At 29.0% G+C, this 12,191-nt stretch overlaps 3 protein-coding genes across 9 annotated transcripts; 2 read left to right on the forward strand and 1 right to left on the reverse strand.

Moving 5' to 3' along the window:
- Positions 1-396: 396 nt before the first annotated feature.
- On the forward strand, positions 397-5,304 carry LOC143184823 (uncharacterized). 6 transcript variants are annotated; one of them, XM_076387316.1, is made up of 8 exons: positions 397-529; positions 3,662-3,737; positions 3,818-4,026; positions 4,098-4,289; positions 4,357-4,455; positions 4,558-4,829; positions 4,930-5,089; positions 5,161-5,301. In XM_076387316.1, exons 3-8 carry the CDS (start codon positions 3,825-3,827, stop codon positions 5,268-5,270), a joined length of 1,035 nt encoding a protein of 344 aa, XP_076243431.1. In that variant the 5' UTR covers positions 397-529; positions 3,662-3,737; positions 3,818-3,824; the 3' UTR covers positions 5,271-5,301. The 6 variants fall into 6 exon arrangements, with proteins under 6 accessions (XP_076243431.1, XP_076243436.1, XP_076243430.1 ...); XM_076387321.1 differs by lacking the exon at positions 397-529 and adding an exon at positions 3,009-3,144 and having other exon boundaries at positions 5,170-5,304; XM_076387315.1 differs by lacking the exon at positions 397-529 and adding an exon at positions 3,009-3,144.
- A 399-nt stretch (positions 5,305-5,703) lies between these two features.
- Positions 5,704-9,152, reverse strand: LOC143184822 (protein-lysine N-methyltransferase SMYD4). Of its 2 annotated transcripts, XM_076387313.1 has the most exons (11): positions 9,014-9,152; positions 8,505-8,736; positions 8,010-8,193; positions 7,620-7,935; positions 7,303-7,552; positions 6,906-7,234; positions 6,758-6,831; positions 6,572-6,684; positions 6,198-6,489; positions 5,935-6,097; positions 5,704-5,858 (listed from the first exon to the last, which is right to left on the reverse strand). In XM_076387313.1, the coding sequence occupies exons 1-11, from the start codon at positions 9,133-9,135 to the stop codon at positions 5,729-5,731; spliced, it is 2,205 nt and encodes a 734-aa protein (XP_076243428.1). In that variant the 5' UTR covers positions 9,136-9,152; the 3' UTR covers positions 5,704-5,728. The 2 variants fall into 2 exon arrangements, with proteins under 2 accessions (XP_076243428.1, XP_076243429.1); XM_076387314.1 differs by lacking the exon at positions 5,935-6,097 and having other exon boundaries at positions 5,721-5,858.
- Positions 9,153-9,627: 475 nt separating this feature from the next.
- On the forward strand, positions 9,628-12,165 carry LOC143184459 (putative RNA-binding protein EEED8.10). The gene is made up of 7 exons (XM_076386705.1): positions 9,628-9,902; positions 10,185-10,273; positions 10,347-10,474; positions 10,540-10,802; positions 10,860-11,371; positions 11,454-11,730; positions 11,789-12,165. The coding sequence occupies exons 1-7, from the start codon at positions 9,776-9,778 to the stop codon at positions 12,163-12,165; spliced, it is 1,773 nt and encodes a 590-aa protein (XP_076242820.1). The 5' UTR covers positions 9,628-9,775.
- The last annotated feature ends 26 nt before the right edge of the window (positions 12,166-12,191 follow it).

Genomic DNA, 12,191 nt, shown 5'->3' on the forward strand with positions numbered 1-12,191 from the left:
CCAAACGATACCGTAAAACATCGATTTTATGATCGAAATAAATTAATTCGAATAGATAATTGTTCAAATAAGTGATCTATAAATACTAAACTTGCAAACTTTGAATTAATGCACGTATATGCACAAATGATACGATATAATATACTCAGTTAGCTAGCATCGTTCAAGCAGATTTTATCACATGAATGTCAACTAAAAATCGACAAATTTGGAGCATCTGTCATATTCACTGATGTCAGCAAGCAGCTGCTAGCAGAAATGCATACATATAATAAAATATGCTAACATAACCTAAGAGCTGATTGCTGACAGTAAACAAAGTTTATTGACATCATGGTGACTGACATGTGTAATCTGATATAATGATGTATGTACACAGGATTAAGGAGCCGAGATATTACACGTTTTGCGTGTGCATATTATGTATTTTCATATCGTACGATGCAGCATTTTCCAATACATATCAAACGGTGTATGAAAAGAAATATATTTCTTATATTCGATATAAAAAGTACGCAATTCATAAAAGGTAAGTTGGGGCCGCCTTGAGTTTTCTGTTTTTTTTTTACATAGACTCCTCTTTAAAAACAAATATATGGAATATACATGTGCATACAATAGGCGACATAGGCGTTCATAGTTCATAATGCAAATTGTTGTTTCTAATAGAATTGTAGCCCAAAGTACAAAACATGTAGGATAACTACATACAACTGTGAGGTCAAAACATCATTTCTTGGAGCAAAGGTCTCTTTTTCCTTATATCTCGACCGTTAATAGCACAAGCAAAATTATCAAATTATGCATTTCTCGAAGTTTTTTCCGAATATGTACTCTTAACTTTTATGAAAAAGATTTAGCATTAGTAATTTCAATTAGATCAATTAATTTGGTTCTTATTTATTAATGAGAGATTTTGCTTCAGAATACGGTGAAATGTACTTAATTCGCAATTAATAATTCTGATACTTTAGATGTGAATTTTAAAACAGGACGCCTTTTGGATGTTTATTGTTCTCACGATCTGAAATACCGATTTCTGGAAAAATCAGATGGTTTTTTATGCCCTCAGTGTTTACAAATTGTGGTTTTGGAAATCGTATACAATCCAACCACTAAAGTCGCTAAATTCGTACATTGCTTCTACTCAAACATAGAAAAATTCCATCATCTCCTAATTAAATAGGAACGCTCGCAATTAAGAATAACTTAATATTACCCTTAACATTAATTATTACGTTAATATCTTAATTAAAGAACTGCTTATTAAATATTATTTGCCTATATTCCTCATAATTTTAAAAATTAATATTTTGTTGAAGAATTCTCGACAGTAATCGCAAAGGGTGCTAAATTATTCGCAATATTACTTAATTTAATATCATCTTAAAAGCTCATGACGCATTATTTGCAATCTCTTTAATAATTCAGCGATTAAAATAATTTTTAAATGCATCCAGAAAAGGGATACATAACTGCATGGTCAGTATCTATATTAATTCAATGAACACAAAAAAGAAAATTCCTATTAACAGCCACACAGATCGTTAAAAGAACATTAAATCAGATTCATTTCGAGCAAAACGTAAATTTTTGTTTTCGTAACACAATTTATTAAATATAAAATTAGCTCTCGATAGTATGTAGTAAACGACAGCAGTATAATGTGCATTACCTTAATATCCAAAAGATGAAGGTAGCTCGACGAATTAACTAGGGGATGTCTACTGAGTCTGAAATTGTACAAAATCCATTTTCAGAGTTTCCAACTTAAAAAATTTCAAGTTTCTAAAAATGCAAGCTCTCAGAGTTCCAAATTTTTAGAATTTCATTTCTAAATTCTAGACTTCAATTCTTAACTTCTAAATTCTACTTGAATTCCCAATAAAATAAAACAATACTTACATTATTCTTCACGTTCCGGCGTCCGTATTCAGCAACTCTCGAACTCTCCATATGACTCTACATACCGATATATATCGCCACTTTTGAATTAAGGAAAAAATAAAGGATTACTGACGCGATTGAAAATAATTAGCCGGTGAATAACACTGACTCTACATGCTTTCACCCATTAGAACCTCGCGGGGTCTGGAATCATTCATAATACGATAAAAGCACTGACTCTAATATTACTTATATTCTGCAATGTGCAATCTACAATGTAAACGGACGCTCCTTGGGTCAACTCACCCTTAAAAATCAATGACAATAAATATTACTACTTCTGTGTTATCACAAATTACACAAATTTAACTTTTAACTATCCATGAGAATGTGTTTGAATTGATCGTTAACTGTCATGGCGTCAGTTTCGCTTTGGCGCAAATTCCTGTCTCTTTGATTCGAACCATAAATCTATAACAGAAAAGAAACACTAATTTAAATAAAATGTATGAAGAAAAATACAATTACATTGTCATTAAGCAACATATGAACCCGGAATATGTTATGTAAAATGGTAATTCGAAGTAAAAACTATAAAATAAATTGAGATGGAGAGCAGAGGAAAAGACGTGAAATTCGGTCAGACTTTTTAAAATATGGAGGAAACTAACTAACTCTATTAATATAAGGTAGAAATAGTAATAGAAAATAAGTGAGAACATTATAATAATATTCGAGAGCAGATATATGTATATGTCGATAAGTAGATAAATGACATTAAAAAAATTATCAAACCATTTAAACTTGCCATGAATACTGAACGAATAACATGATTTGTTTCATTTCGGGTTAGTAGTATCTATAAATATGGAATTCCAATGTATTTTGTATATATATTATATAATTTACAGATACAATAAATGTTAAGAAAATATACAACTACATAGATGCGTTGCTACGTAATATACAAATAAATTACCTTTCATTTGGAACGTTAATTTCAGCTTTTAAATAAGTTTACCAATTAGTTCAGCGTGCACTATTTCGATATTATTTTAAATATATCGCGAGAATGTGCTTACTGAGGGCGCTCTTAAATCCAGGGCTGTAATATCGAGGGTTGGAACCCCATTATGCTAAACATCTGTTAAGTTACTAAGAAAATGTAAATGAACGATGTTAAAAAAGACAAAAGCTGCTAGACACGTAAAAAAAGATCTAATTGTGTAAATAATGAATAACATAAATTGCATCAGAGTAAGTCACAGAATGTTAATGACCTTGAAAAATAATTTTGTTAAGCCATTTCTCTGTGCTCCATTCTTAGAGGAAAAATAATTGAAAATGTATTTGTCCATTTTTAAAATAAATTAAAATGATTGGTAAATATTCATAATAAAACAATATTCGAACATAAGAGTTAAATAACAGTTATTTGTATAATTCTAAAACAATTTGCTTATTCTGCCATCCTTTCCTAAATAGCACATGACATCTTAGAGACGTCCATTTTAGGTCTAAACAGGTCTGAACGTCTTGCAACACGACCTAAATCAGACGTTTTAAAAACGCAGATCTACACGACACGACGTTTGAAATTTATATCCTTAAGATATTTTAAAGATATACTGCATAAACGTCTCAACGTCTAAATTTCTGTCGTTAAAACGTCTTAAAAACTTAGTACAAGTCTGTTTATTATAGTTAATATAAATTGTGTAAAAAAGATTTTATTTGTCTCGTTGTTACAAGTTATAACTTTTCTTTATTTCAGCATATCTAAAATATTCAGGTATATTTTGTATCATACATTAGGTGTTTCCGCTGACAGTACATTGCACTAAATTTATGTAAGTACTGTTTTATATTTTTACTTCTATTAGTTAACTTTTCATTTTTTAGAAAAAGTACTATATGTGTAATTCTGCAGTTAAAGAATGGATGTAGGAACATGGACAATTGTACAGTTTTTGGAAGATGGTACTGTGGAAGCAACACCAACAATGTGGATACGAGATGATATCTGCTATTGGCCAACATTGCCACAAAATCGCTTAATGGATGCCATTAAAAGATTAGATCCAGTAGATGCATCGTGGCCAAAACATAAAATTAAAGTTTTTAGAAATAGCACTTATGGCAAGTTAAACCGTACCAAGGTTTCATACATTTGTATCACAGTTAAAATAATTAATATTTAATGTTTCCAGAGGATTATACAGAAGCTCTGTGTAAGGCAAAAGAAGCAACAGAAGAAAATAATGATTTACAATCTGAAAATGAAGCATTACAGAAAAGAAATAGAAAACAGAAGCGCTTCTCAAGCAGTGATGATGATTCACTTAATTACGTTAACTGTTTATTACCCACACCTTCAAGAAGAAAAAAACAAAAGAATATAGGTATGCAAATAAAAAAGAGAACTATACTATGAAATATTATATTGTAACTACAAATTCTTTTTATTAGAATTATGTACTCCTTTAAATCATGATGCAGATGAAGATAAACATAATGTATTAGTTAAAATCGAAAATGACAGCAGTCCTACACACGATTTTGCTACTGGTAAGTTAATTAACTTACATAAAATTATTTGAGAAGAGAAAATATTTTTAAAGATGAATAAGTAGAATTAAAAAATATAGTACCTTGTAAATACCTTTGCAGAAAATGAAAATACAAACTCCTACAGAAACTGTCAAGAAACAGATAGATATCTAAGAACTATTATAGAACAAAATCATTTGTTACAAGGACTTGTAAGTCATGTTTTAAATGAAATTAAAATATTAAAAAACGATCTAAAAGGTACAAATAGTGCACCACAAAAACAGTCCCTTTTTACAAAATATGACGAAGTGAAATTTCCACTCAATTCTGAGGAGGACATAGAAATATTTGAAAAAATTTTAAGCAATCAAGAGGATTTTGAAGATGGAGTAAGTAAACTGTGAATGATAAATAAGTACAAATTAAATGAAATCGAAAGATTATATTAAAATAAGTATATACATATGTATATGAAATTTTTTATTTTAGGTCAACGAGTTATCAAAAGTGGGAGGAAGTAATACCTACCAATTTGTAAAACGAGTATTAATGTCGTTAATGACTAACGATTTGGCATTGAAGTATAGTTGGTTAGGGAGAAAAGGAAAAAAGGAATTCTATAATTTAAGAACAGCTAGTCTTGTAATATGTAACTATCACCCTTATTTTATTGTTATTAATGTTAATTTATTTAAAATTCAAATCAAACACTTATTTAAGGTGCTGCAGAAAAGGCAAATATTGCCGAAAATAGAAGGCAGAGTGAAATATCTATACAACAGTGGCTGAAAAGGGCTTCTGATAGAAAAGGGACAGTCAACAATTTTTGATGTCATAGCGTCTCTTTCATTATCTGTACATACATCTGTCATAGCTTGTTTAAGCGTTTATATTATATTTCTATTTTACAATTTTCGTTTTTAACTATTTAGTGTCACATTAACTAATATTTATTTCATGGGGTTACCTTCCCTTTAGTATATACATAATTGTATAATGTCTTTTTAAATGTATCAGTGTTTCGCATGAACGTGACGTCACGTTGAAAGAAATCTACTAACTTAAAAAATTTGTTCTTCTTAATTATTATTCGATCAAAATAGTTTAATTGAATGTTTAGAATTCTATTTAGAATAGAATTGTGTCGAGGTAGTTCGAAAAACGTATACAAGATTTTTATGGACATTACTATTTTGTCTATGTGTTATCTTATATAAGCACAATTAAATATAATCAACATATATACACTTTCATTTAATTTTATTTCAAGTATTACAGCTAAAAAATTTTATGAAATGGTAATTATTTTTTCCCGTTTTTTCTTTGTATTTTCATAAATTTTACTCCATGATCCATAATTAAAACCAGCAATTTCTTCTAATTGATCTAAATATCTATGTGTTTTCTTCAATATATTCCTGTAATATGTAAATATTGATATTCATAAATGTTCAATCTGAGATAGTTTAAGTACTGGTACTTAAGATAGTTTACTTGTATGTGTCAGTAGTATTATCCAATTCTTTTTGCAAATATAAAATATATGCATCTGTAAGTCTATTTAATTCGTTAAAGAACTCTACACTGGAAGATCCAAATTGTTGTCTAACAGCAATAATTATTTCTTCTAAACATTCTATACTATCCATCCACTGACCTAAAAATACATATAACTTTTAACACAGATATCTTTAATATAATTATATTATTATATTTTAATTTATATTTATACGTATAACTTTTCTGTTCATACAAACCTCTTGAAGTATATATGTTTTCCATAACATTTAAAGTAAGTGAAATATCCTTATTGTATTTATACAATATCGTTTTTCTAATACGTAAACATTTCTTTAATTTATCTAGTGCTTCTTTTGTATCTCCTACATCAATAGAACTCTGAGCTTCTTCGAACAATTCTTCAGCTTGCTGCAGCTTACTCTGATAATGATTTTTTGGTTTATCATTACAATCTAAACAATATAATGAATTTTCAATAGTATAGAGTGCTCCTGTGCATTTTAAGCAGACCATAGAACTAAACCTTTCCTGCAAGTCATATTTTTGTATTGGCCTAGAAATTGTTTCTCCAGATAGTTAAAAATTATAAATTAACTGTTTTGATATTTACCAGAAAATATTTTAAATCTGATTGAGTACAAGGTTTGCATTTGCAAGTGAAGCAATATTGACTTTTTAGAATATTTTGTCTCTGGTCTCTTGACATGTGTCTATAATGCGGTCCTATTAATTTAGTAAACAATTTGTGTTGAATAAGAAAATAGTTTTAATACAATTAAACGTAAAATACTATTACCATAACAATTGAAAATTTCTTCATTCTTTGCAATATCTTTTGCTGCCCTAACAATAAGATATTGCTTCACAAAGCTGAAATATAAAAATATCAATAATACACTAATATAAAAATAATAACTATAGCGATAATGTAAATTTTAAATTACATGTTAATTATATTGGGATCACAAGAATGGTTCATCATACTTGCAGAAGGATAAATTCCTGTAGCCACTATATCTTGTTGATCCATAGAAGAGTCATTTTTGTTTAATAACAAGTTTAAAGTTGTAATAGCATGTCCATTACAAATAAGTTGAAGTATATATCGTAACAGTAAGGAACTTACATAAAGTCGTTTATCAGAATCAGTTAAAATACTAAAATTCAAATTAAAAGTATTATCAAAGAATTTCTCCATTAGACAATGGTTAAGATTATGGACCTTAAAATAGTCTGTGTACTCTAGTAAATATATAGTTAGCATGGCAGAAGTCTGTAAAAATTATTTTGATTATTTAAGATATAATCTAGATATAATTATCTTTTTTATGATTTACATACAATTCCATAGACAGTTAAATCTTCTATAGAGAGTTTATCAAAATTAGTCACCAAATTTTGCATTTCATTAAACTTAATCCTGTCTATTGTAGTTGTACAAGTTAATAAAACTTTCAGTGCTAAATGTCCAATTCCTATCTCTCTCCACAGACTCATTTGACTTCCTGGACATTCCCAACAATGGTACGAAGACCAGGCTTCTTCTGAACACTTTGTATCATGGTAAAATGTGTTTAAACATTCTGTACATCTAAAATAACAGTAATTTCCACTCTTTGTCTTTAAGATATATATTCATAATTAAATATATTACTTACGGAACTGGAATATCTGTATTCAAAGTATTGCACTGCGAACAGAACTGATTGGATGTATCTTGGTCTAATAAAACAAAACTAACAGGTTCTTCCAAAAAAAGAATTTCACCTTTCTTTATGAATCTGTTTGCTACTACATATCTACCCAATTCTTTATCATTTTTTTTATCTATATTTATTGATGCATGTGGAAAATTAGGATTCTCATTAAATATAATATTAGATTTTAGTTTTAATAAATCATCAGTTATTTGTGTATCACTTTGTAAAGATGGATCAGTGAATGTCATTTCAGAGATTCGTTTCTCAATGGTATCTAAGTTTTTAAAACATTTGTGAAAAAACATATGTATATGTTATTCTATAACTTTGATAGTACATTGAAAATACCTTTAATAGAAGGTGCAATATAATCAGGATCATTCATGATTTCTCTTATCTTGGAAATTGTTTTCTCAGCCATATTTCTATCACCTAATTTCAAATAACATTGTGCTGCACGCAAATATAATTTGTAACATAAGTTTTTTGGGTAGTTTAACTTAATTGCTAGTTCAACATCTTTTATACAATCCTTGTTGTCATAGAATGGTGTTCATCATGTATGAAATACACATATAAAAAATGAAATATTTTTAATAAAATACTGAAGTAGTTTGATTTGATTGATTTTCTTTATTAGACTGTGGATTTTTATGCATTTATAGGAAATTTCAATACACGTAGAAGTGTAGAACCTATATAATATGCAAAAATGTACAAAATATTGAAAATTAAATACACTTTATGATATCTGAAGAGTATCTTTATCTAAATTCCATTTCTCTAATTATATTTATGGAAATAGGAATTTGCATTAACATCCACAGTCCATTTATTACTTACATTATATCGATTCAAGTAGAATAAAGCAGCAGATCTGTTTGCAATTGCAAGTGGCAATTCATTACTACCCACTGGAGCATACAATGCACATTTCGTATAAAAGTGAATGCTTTGAGTGTAATTTTTAGTTTGGAATTCCTTGTTCCCAGTTGATTTAAAAGCTTCAGCTTTTGCTATGGACTTAAGTTCCTTTTTATCATAATGGTCTCTTAGCCACAGCGACACAAGTTTTCTGTAGAGATGATACAAAAAACAATTGAAAATAAAATGTAATAACAAACTGGTATAAGTATTTAAATAATATAGAAGTAATAGAGAACAGAGAATTCATAAGTTCTTAAGTTATGTAGACAGATTTAAGTAATATTAAATTGCATAGATTATATAAATAGACAGACTGAAAAGTAAATTTTGCAATAGAGATACAAAATATGAAACTTATGTATCTCAAATCGGGAAGTAAAAATAGTTAAAAATATTCAATCTGAATTTAAAAAATTCTTATTTACATCATGTTCTGATCAGTCCATAGATAAGACATTAACTCATCTTCGCGGTTTATAGTTGCTTTCAAAGTTTGTTTTGGCTTCGATTTGCAAACAAGATACTCCAACACATTTTGCCATTCCATTTTGCTTCATATTACGATAAAATTAACGTCGCCTATATAATAAAAAGATGATTTAAAAATTTGTCTGTCACAAATAATTCATCTTTGATAAGAATATGTAATACTTGCATTTAAGTAATATATACACGAATGTAATGTCATAATATGAAAGAGTATAAGATCTCAAGATAACGAGATTCGATATCTCATGAAATTCAAAATCCTATCTATTGAAAAGACTTATTGTTATGTATGTACTATTGATAGGGCTCATGAGTAGTGTTAGGATTAATTAGGTTCTCAGAAAGAAGTAATAAATTAGTAATATAGTAATAAACTCTATCTAGAATTAGAACTGATATTAATTTTAATATCAACGGCGGAGGAATCGAGTTTCGAGAAGAATACTCTTTCGATTCCTTTCGATAAGTACTTGCATGAAAGTATCGATATTTGTTTGATATTTATAAGAAAATATCGATACTTATTTGATGTTTCTTTCTACAAAAATATCAGTATCAGGAGAGCAATTTGATACTTCACGAAAGTATAGATAGCAATAATATAGTCTATAGCAACAAAGCAAAAGTAGAATTTCGTAAAATACATAATTAATTTATTTATATGCTTTATAAATATTGAATAACTTAATTCCTAAATTATGGCACACAATTACGAAATAACAGAATCATTGGCAATACCTGAAATGATACGTGACATTATTGGTGATAGTTGTTGCCTTCAGAAATACCTCAACAAGAACCAAGACTTAAATCATGCTTTGACAGGTTAGTTTTATTAATATTATTAGTATACTGTGGATTTTCACGTAATTGTGAAAATTTAAAATATACAAAAGAAATATGAATTTTTATAAATATTCATAGTCTGTTATTTTTATTAACTGAATGACTATTTAAACCTCAATCATTGTTCTACTATAATCTTCTTATCATCAAACTATATCAAACTAAATGCACTCAATATCGAATGTCAGAAACTCTGAATAATTGAGGTCCAGTTAATAAAGATGACTATATTTCTTCTCTCAAATTTCTTTACTGTTACAGATACATGGTCCATGTATGTAAATATCCAAACTGTCACAGAAGATGGTATACCAATTCGAAAATTATTTGTCAGTAACATAGCAGAACGGGTAATTTAAATCATATTTCGTATCACTGTCTCATCAATTATACAAACACAGTAATATTTAATCTATTTTTCAGACTATTTATCAAGATCTTGCTAAAGTATTTTCCAAATATGGACAAGTTGAGAGTTGTTTCCTGCAAAGAACTCAGAGAAGAAGTAACTATGCATTCATTACCTTTGAAAATGTGGAGGCAGCTGTAAGGTAAAGATAAAATAAGAAAATGAAGTACAAGTCAAAGTTTAGCATTGATAGAATGTGATCTGTAGAGCTAGACTTGAAAATATAACGCTACACAATAGAAACTTAAGAGTCAGGCCTGCTGACTCTTGGCATCAACCAGATTACATACAAAATCAATATTATAACAAACATCGTCAGAAATTTGACAAGAAACAGTCTGATGATCAGTGTGATCAAGAATATATTCAAAATGATTCTACAGATGCTAATATTCAAACCTTGAATGATGATTGCTTAATGCACATTTTCTTTCAACTACCAATTGTGGATAGAATTAGAATAGAACGAGGTAAGAATTCAGATTTCCCCTGTTTATATCTATTATTTAATAAGAAATGACTTTTAGTGTGTCAGAGATGGAGAGCATTGAGCTTAGAATCCTGGTGCAATGTTAAAAAATTAGATTTGTTATATTTGTGGGACTCTTCACCTTGCTTGCCAAAAACAGAAATTAATACCAGCATACTTCGCAAAATATTGTCAAGGTGTGGCAAATTTTTAAATGAAATAGATCTATCACAAATACGGTGCCCATTGAGCGAAAGTACACTGACTATTGTGGCAAAATTGTGTCCCAATTTACAGAGAATCGATGTCACTGCTCTTGCTGTCACTGCAGGTGGCATAAATTCATTAACAAATAATTGTCATGACATTACAAAGTTTGGTTTAGGTGTTACAACACATAGCTGTGATAGGGATTTACAGAAGTTATTTGAAGTAAATCAGAAACTTAGATACTTTAAAGTAGTTGCTGGCAAAATATCTGGTGCTTGTCTTTTACATTTACCATTGGAAACCATGGAGGAACTTGTTTTGGAAAGATGCAACTACCTCAGAGAATGTTATTTATCAGAGGTAGCCTAAATATTCTTCATACATTTATGCATTTATACATTTTACAAAAACTTCTTTTTAAAATGTGAATATTTTTTTCCAGGCAATTAAGAAACTACATAATTTAAAGAGTCTTACGATACATATGTGTTTTGAAATTTCTCATGAGGTCATCAAAGCGATCAGTACACATTGCAGAAATTTAAAAACTTTAGAACTGTCTCAAATTTCTTTTGTAATACAATCAAGTGGAATGTTACAAATTGCACAGTTATCTAATCTTGAAACCCTAAAAATCAACACAAATACAGTTGTCACGGACGAACTTCTCAGTAACTTAGCACTAAGATGTCAACAGCTTACTTATATAGATATAAGTGGTAAGTTGAATATTCGTGAAAGATTCTGGTTGGCTATATAACTTTTTATACATTGCAGAGTGCGAGTTTGTTACAAGTATTGGTATAGCAGCCTTAGCTACATTGCCAAAACTAGAAGTACTCGTAATGAACTCTTTGCATAAAGTAATAGACACTAATTTGAGGAACATGAGTAATTTAAAAAGATTAGAGTGTCGTAGATGCAGTTTTACAGATAAAACAGCTATTGAAGTCATAGGTTCTGCTCCTCGATTGGAATTGTTAGATACCACATGGTGTCGTGGAATCACGAATCTCACATTAAAAAAAGCTGCTGCAGTTACTAAAAGTCGAACCAATACAATTTTGAAAATATTTGTTGGTGGAACTACTGTGAACCTTCACCAATTCAACGAAGTCTCGCCATTTTTGCATATAGTTAACGTAGTCTTGTAGTTACACTAAGTGTGATTTATATACCA

Source organism: Calliopsis andreniformis, chromosome 10, assembly GCF_051401765.1.
Source record: "Calliopsis andreniformis isolate RMS-2024a chromosome 10, iyCalAndr_principal, whole genome shotgun sequence".
NCBI classification, from domain to species: Eukaryota; Metazoa; Arthropoda; class Insecta; order Hymenoptera; family Andrenidae; genus Calliopsis; species Calliopsis andreniformis.

Coding starts and splice junctions, on each gene's coding strand:
- LOC143184822 (XM_076387313.1), bottom strand. CDS start 9,135: ATGGAATGGCAAAATGTGTTGGAGTATCTTGTTTGCAAATCGAAGCCA. Junction 8,194..8,504: donor TCTACTTGAATCGATATAAT/GTAAGTAATAAA, acceptor TATGACAACAAG/GATTGTATAAAAGATGTTGA. Junction 6,832..6,905: donor GATCCCAATATAATTAACAT/GTAATTTAAAAT, acceptor TTTATATTTCAG/CTTTGTGAAGCAATATCTTA.
- LOC143184459 (XM_076386705.1), top strand. CDS start 9,776: ATGGCACACAATTACGAAATAACAGAATCATTGGCAATACCTGAAATG. Junction 9,903..10,184: donor CTTAAATCATGCTTTGACAG/GTTAGTTTTATT, acceptor TTACTGTTACAG/ATACATGGTCCATGTATGTA. Junction 10,803..10,859: donor TAGAATTAGAATAGAACGAG/GTAAGAATTCAG, acceptor AATGACTTTTAG/TGTGTCAGAGATGGAGAGCA.
- LOC143184823 (XM_076387316.1), top strand. CDS start 3,825: ATGGATGTAGGAACATGGACAATTGTACAGTTTTTGGAAGATGGTACT. Junction 4,027..4,097: donor TTTTAGAAATAGCACTTATG/GCAAGTTAAACC, acceptor TAATGTTTCCAG/AGGATTATACAGAAGCTCTG. Junction 4,830..4,929: donor AAGAGGATTTTGAAGATGGA/GTAAGTAAACTG, acceptor TTTTTATTTTAG/GTCAACGAGTTATCAAAAGT.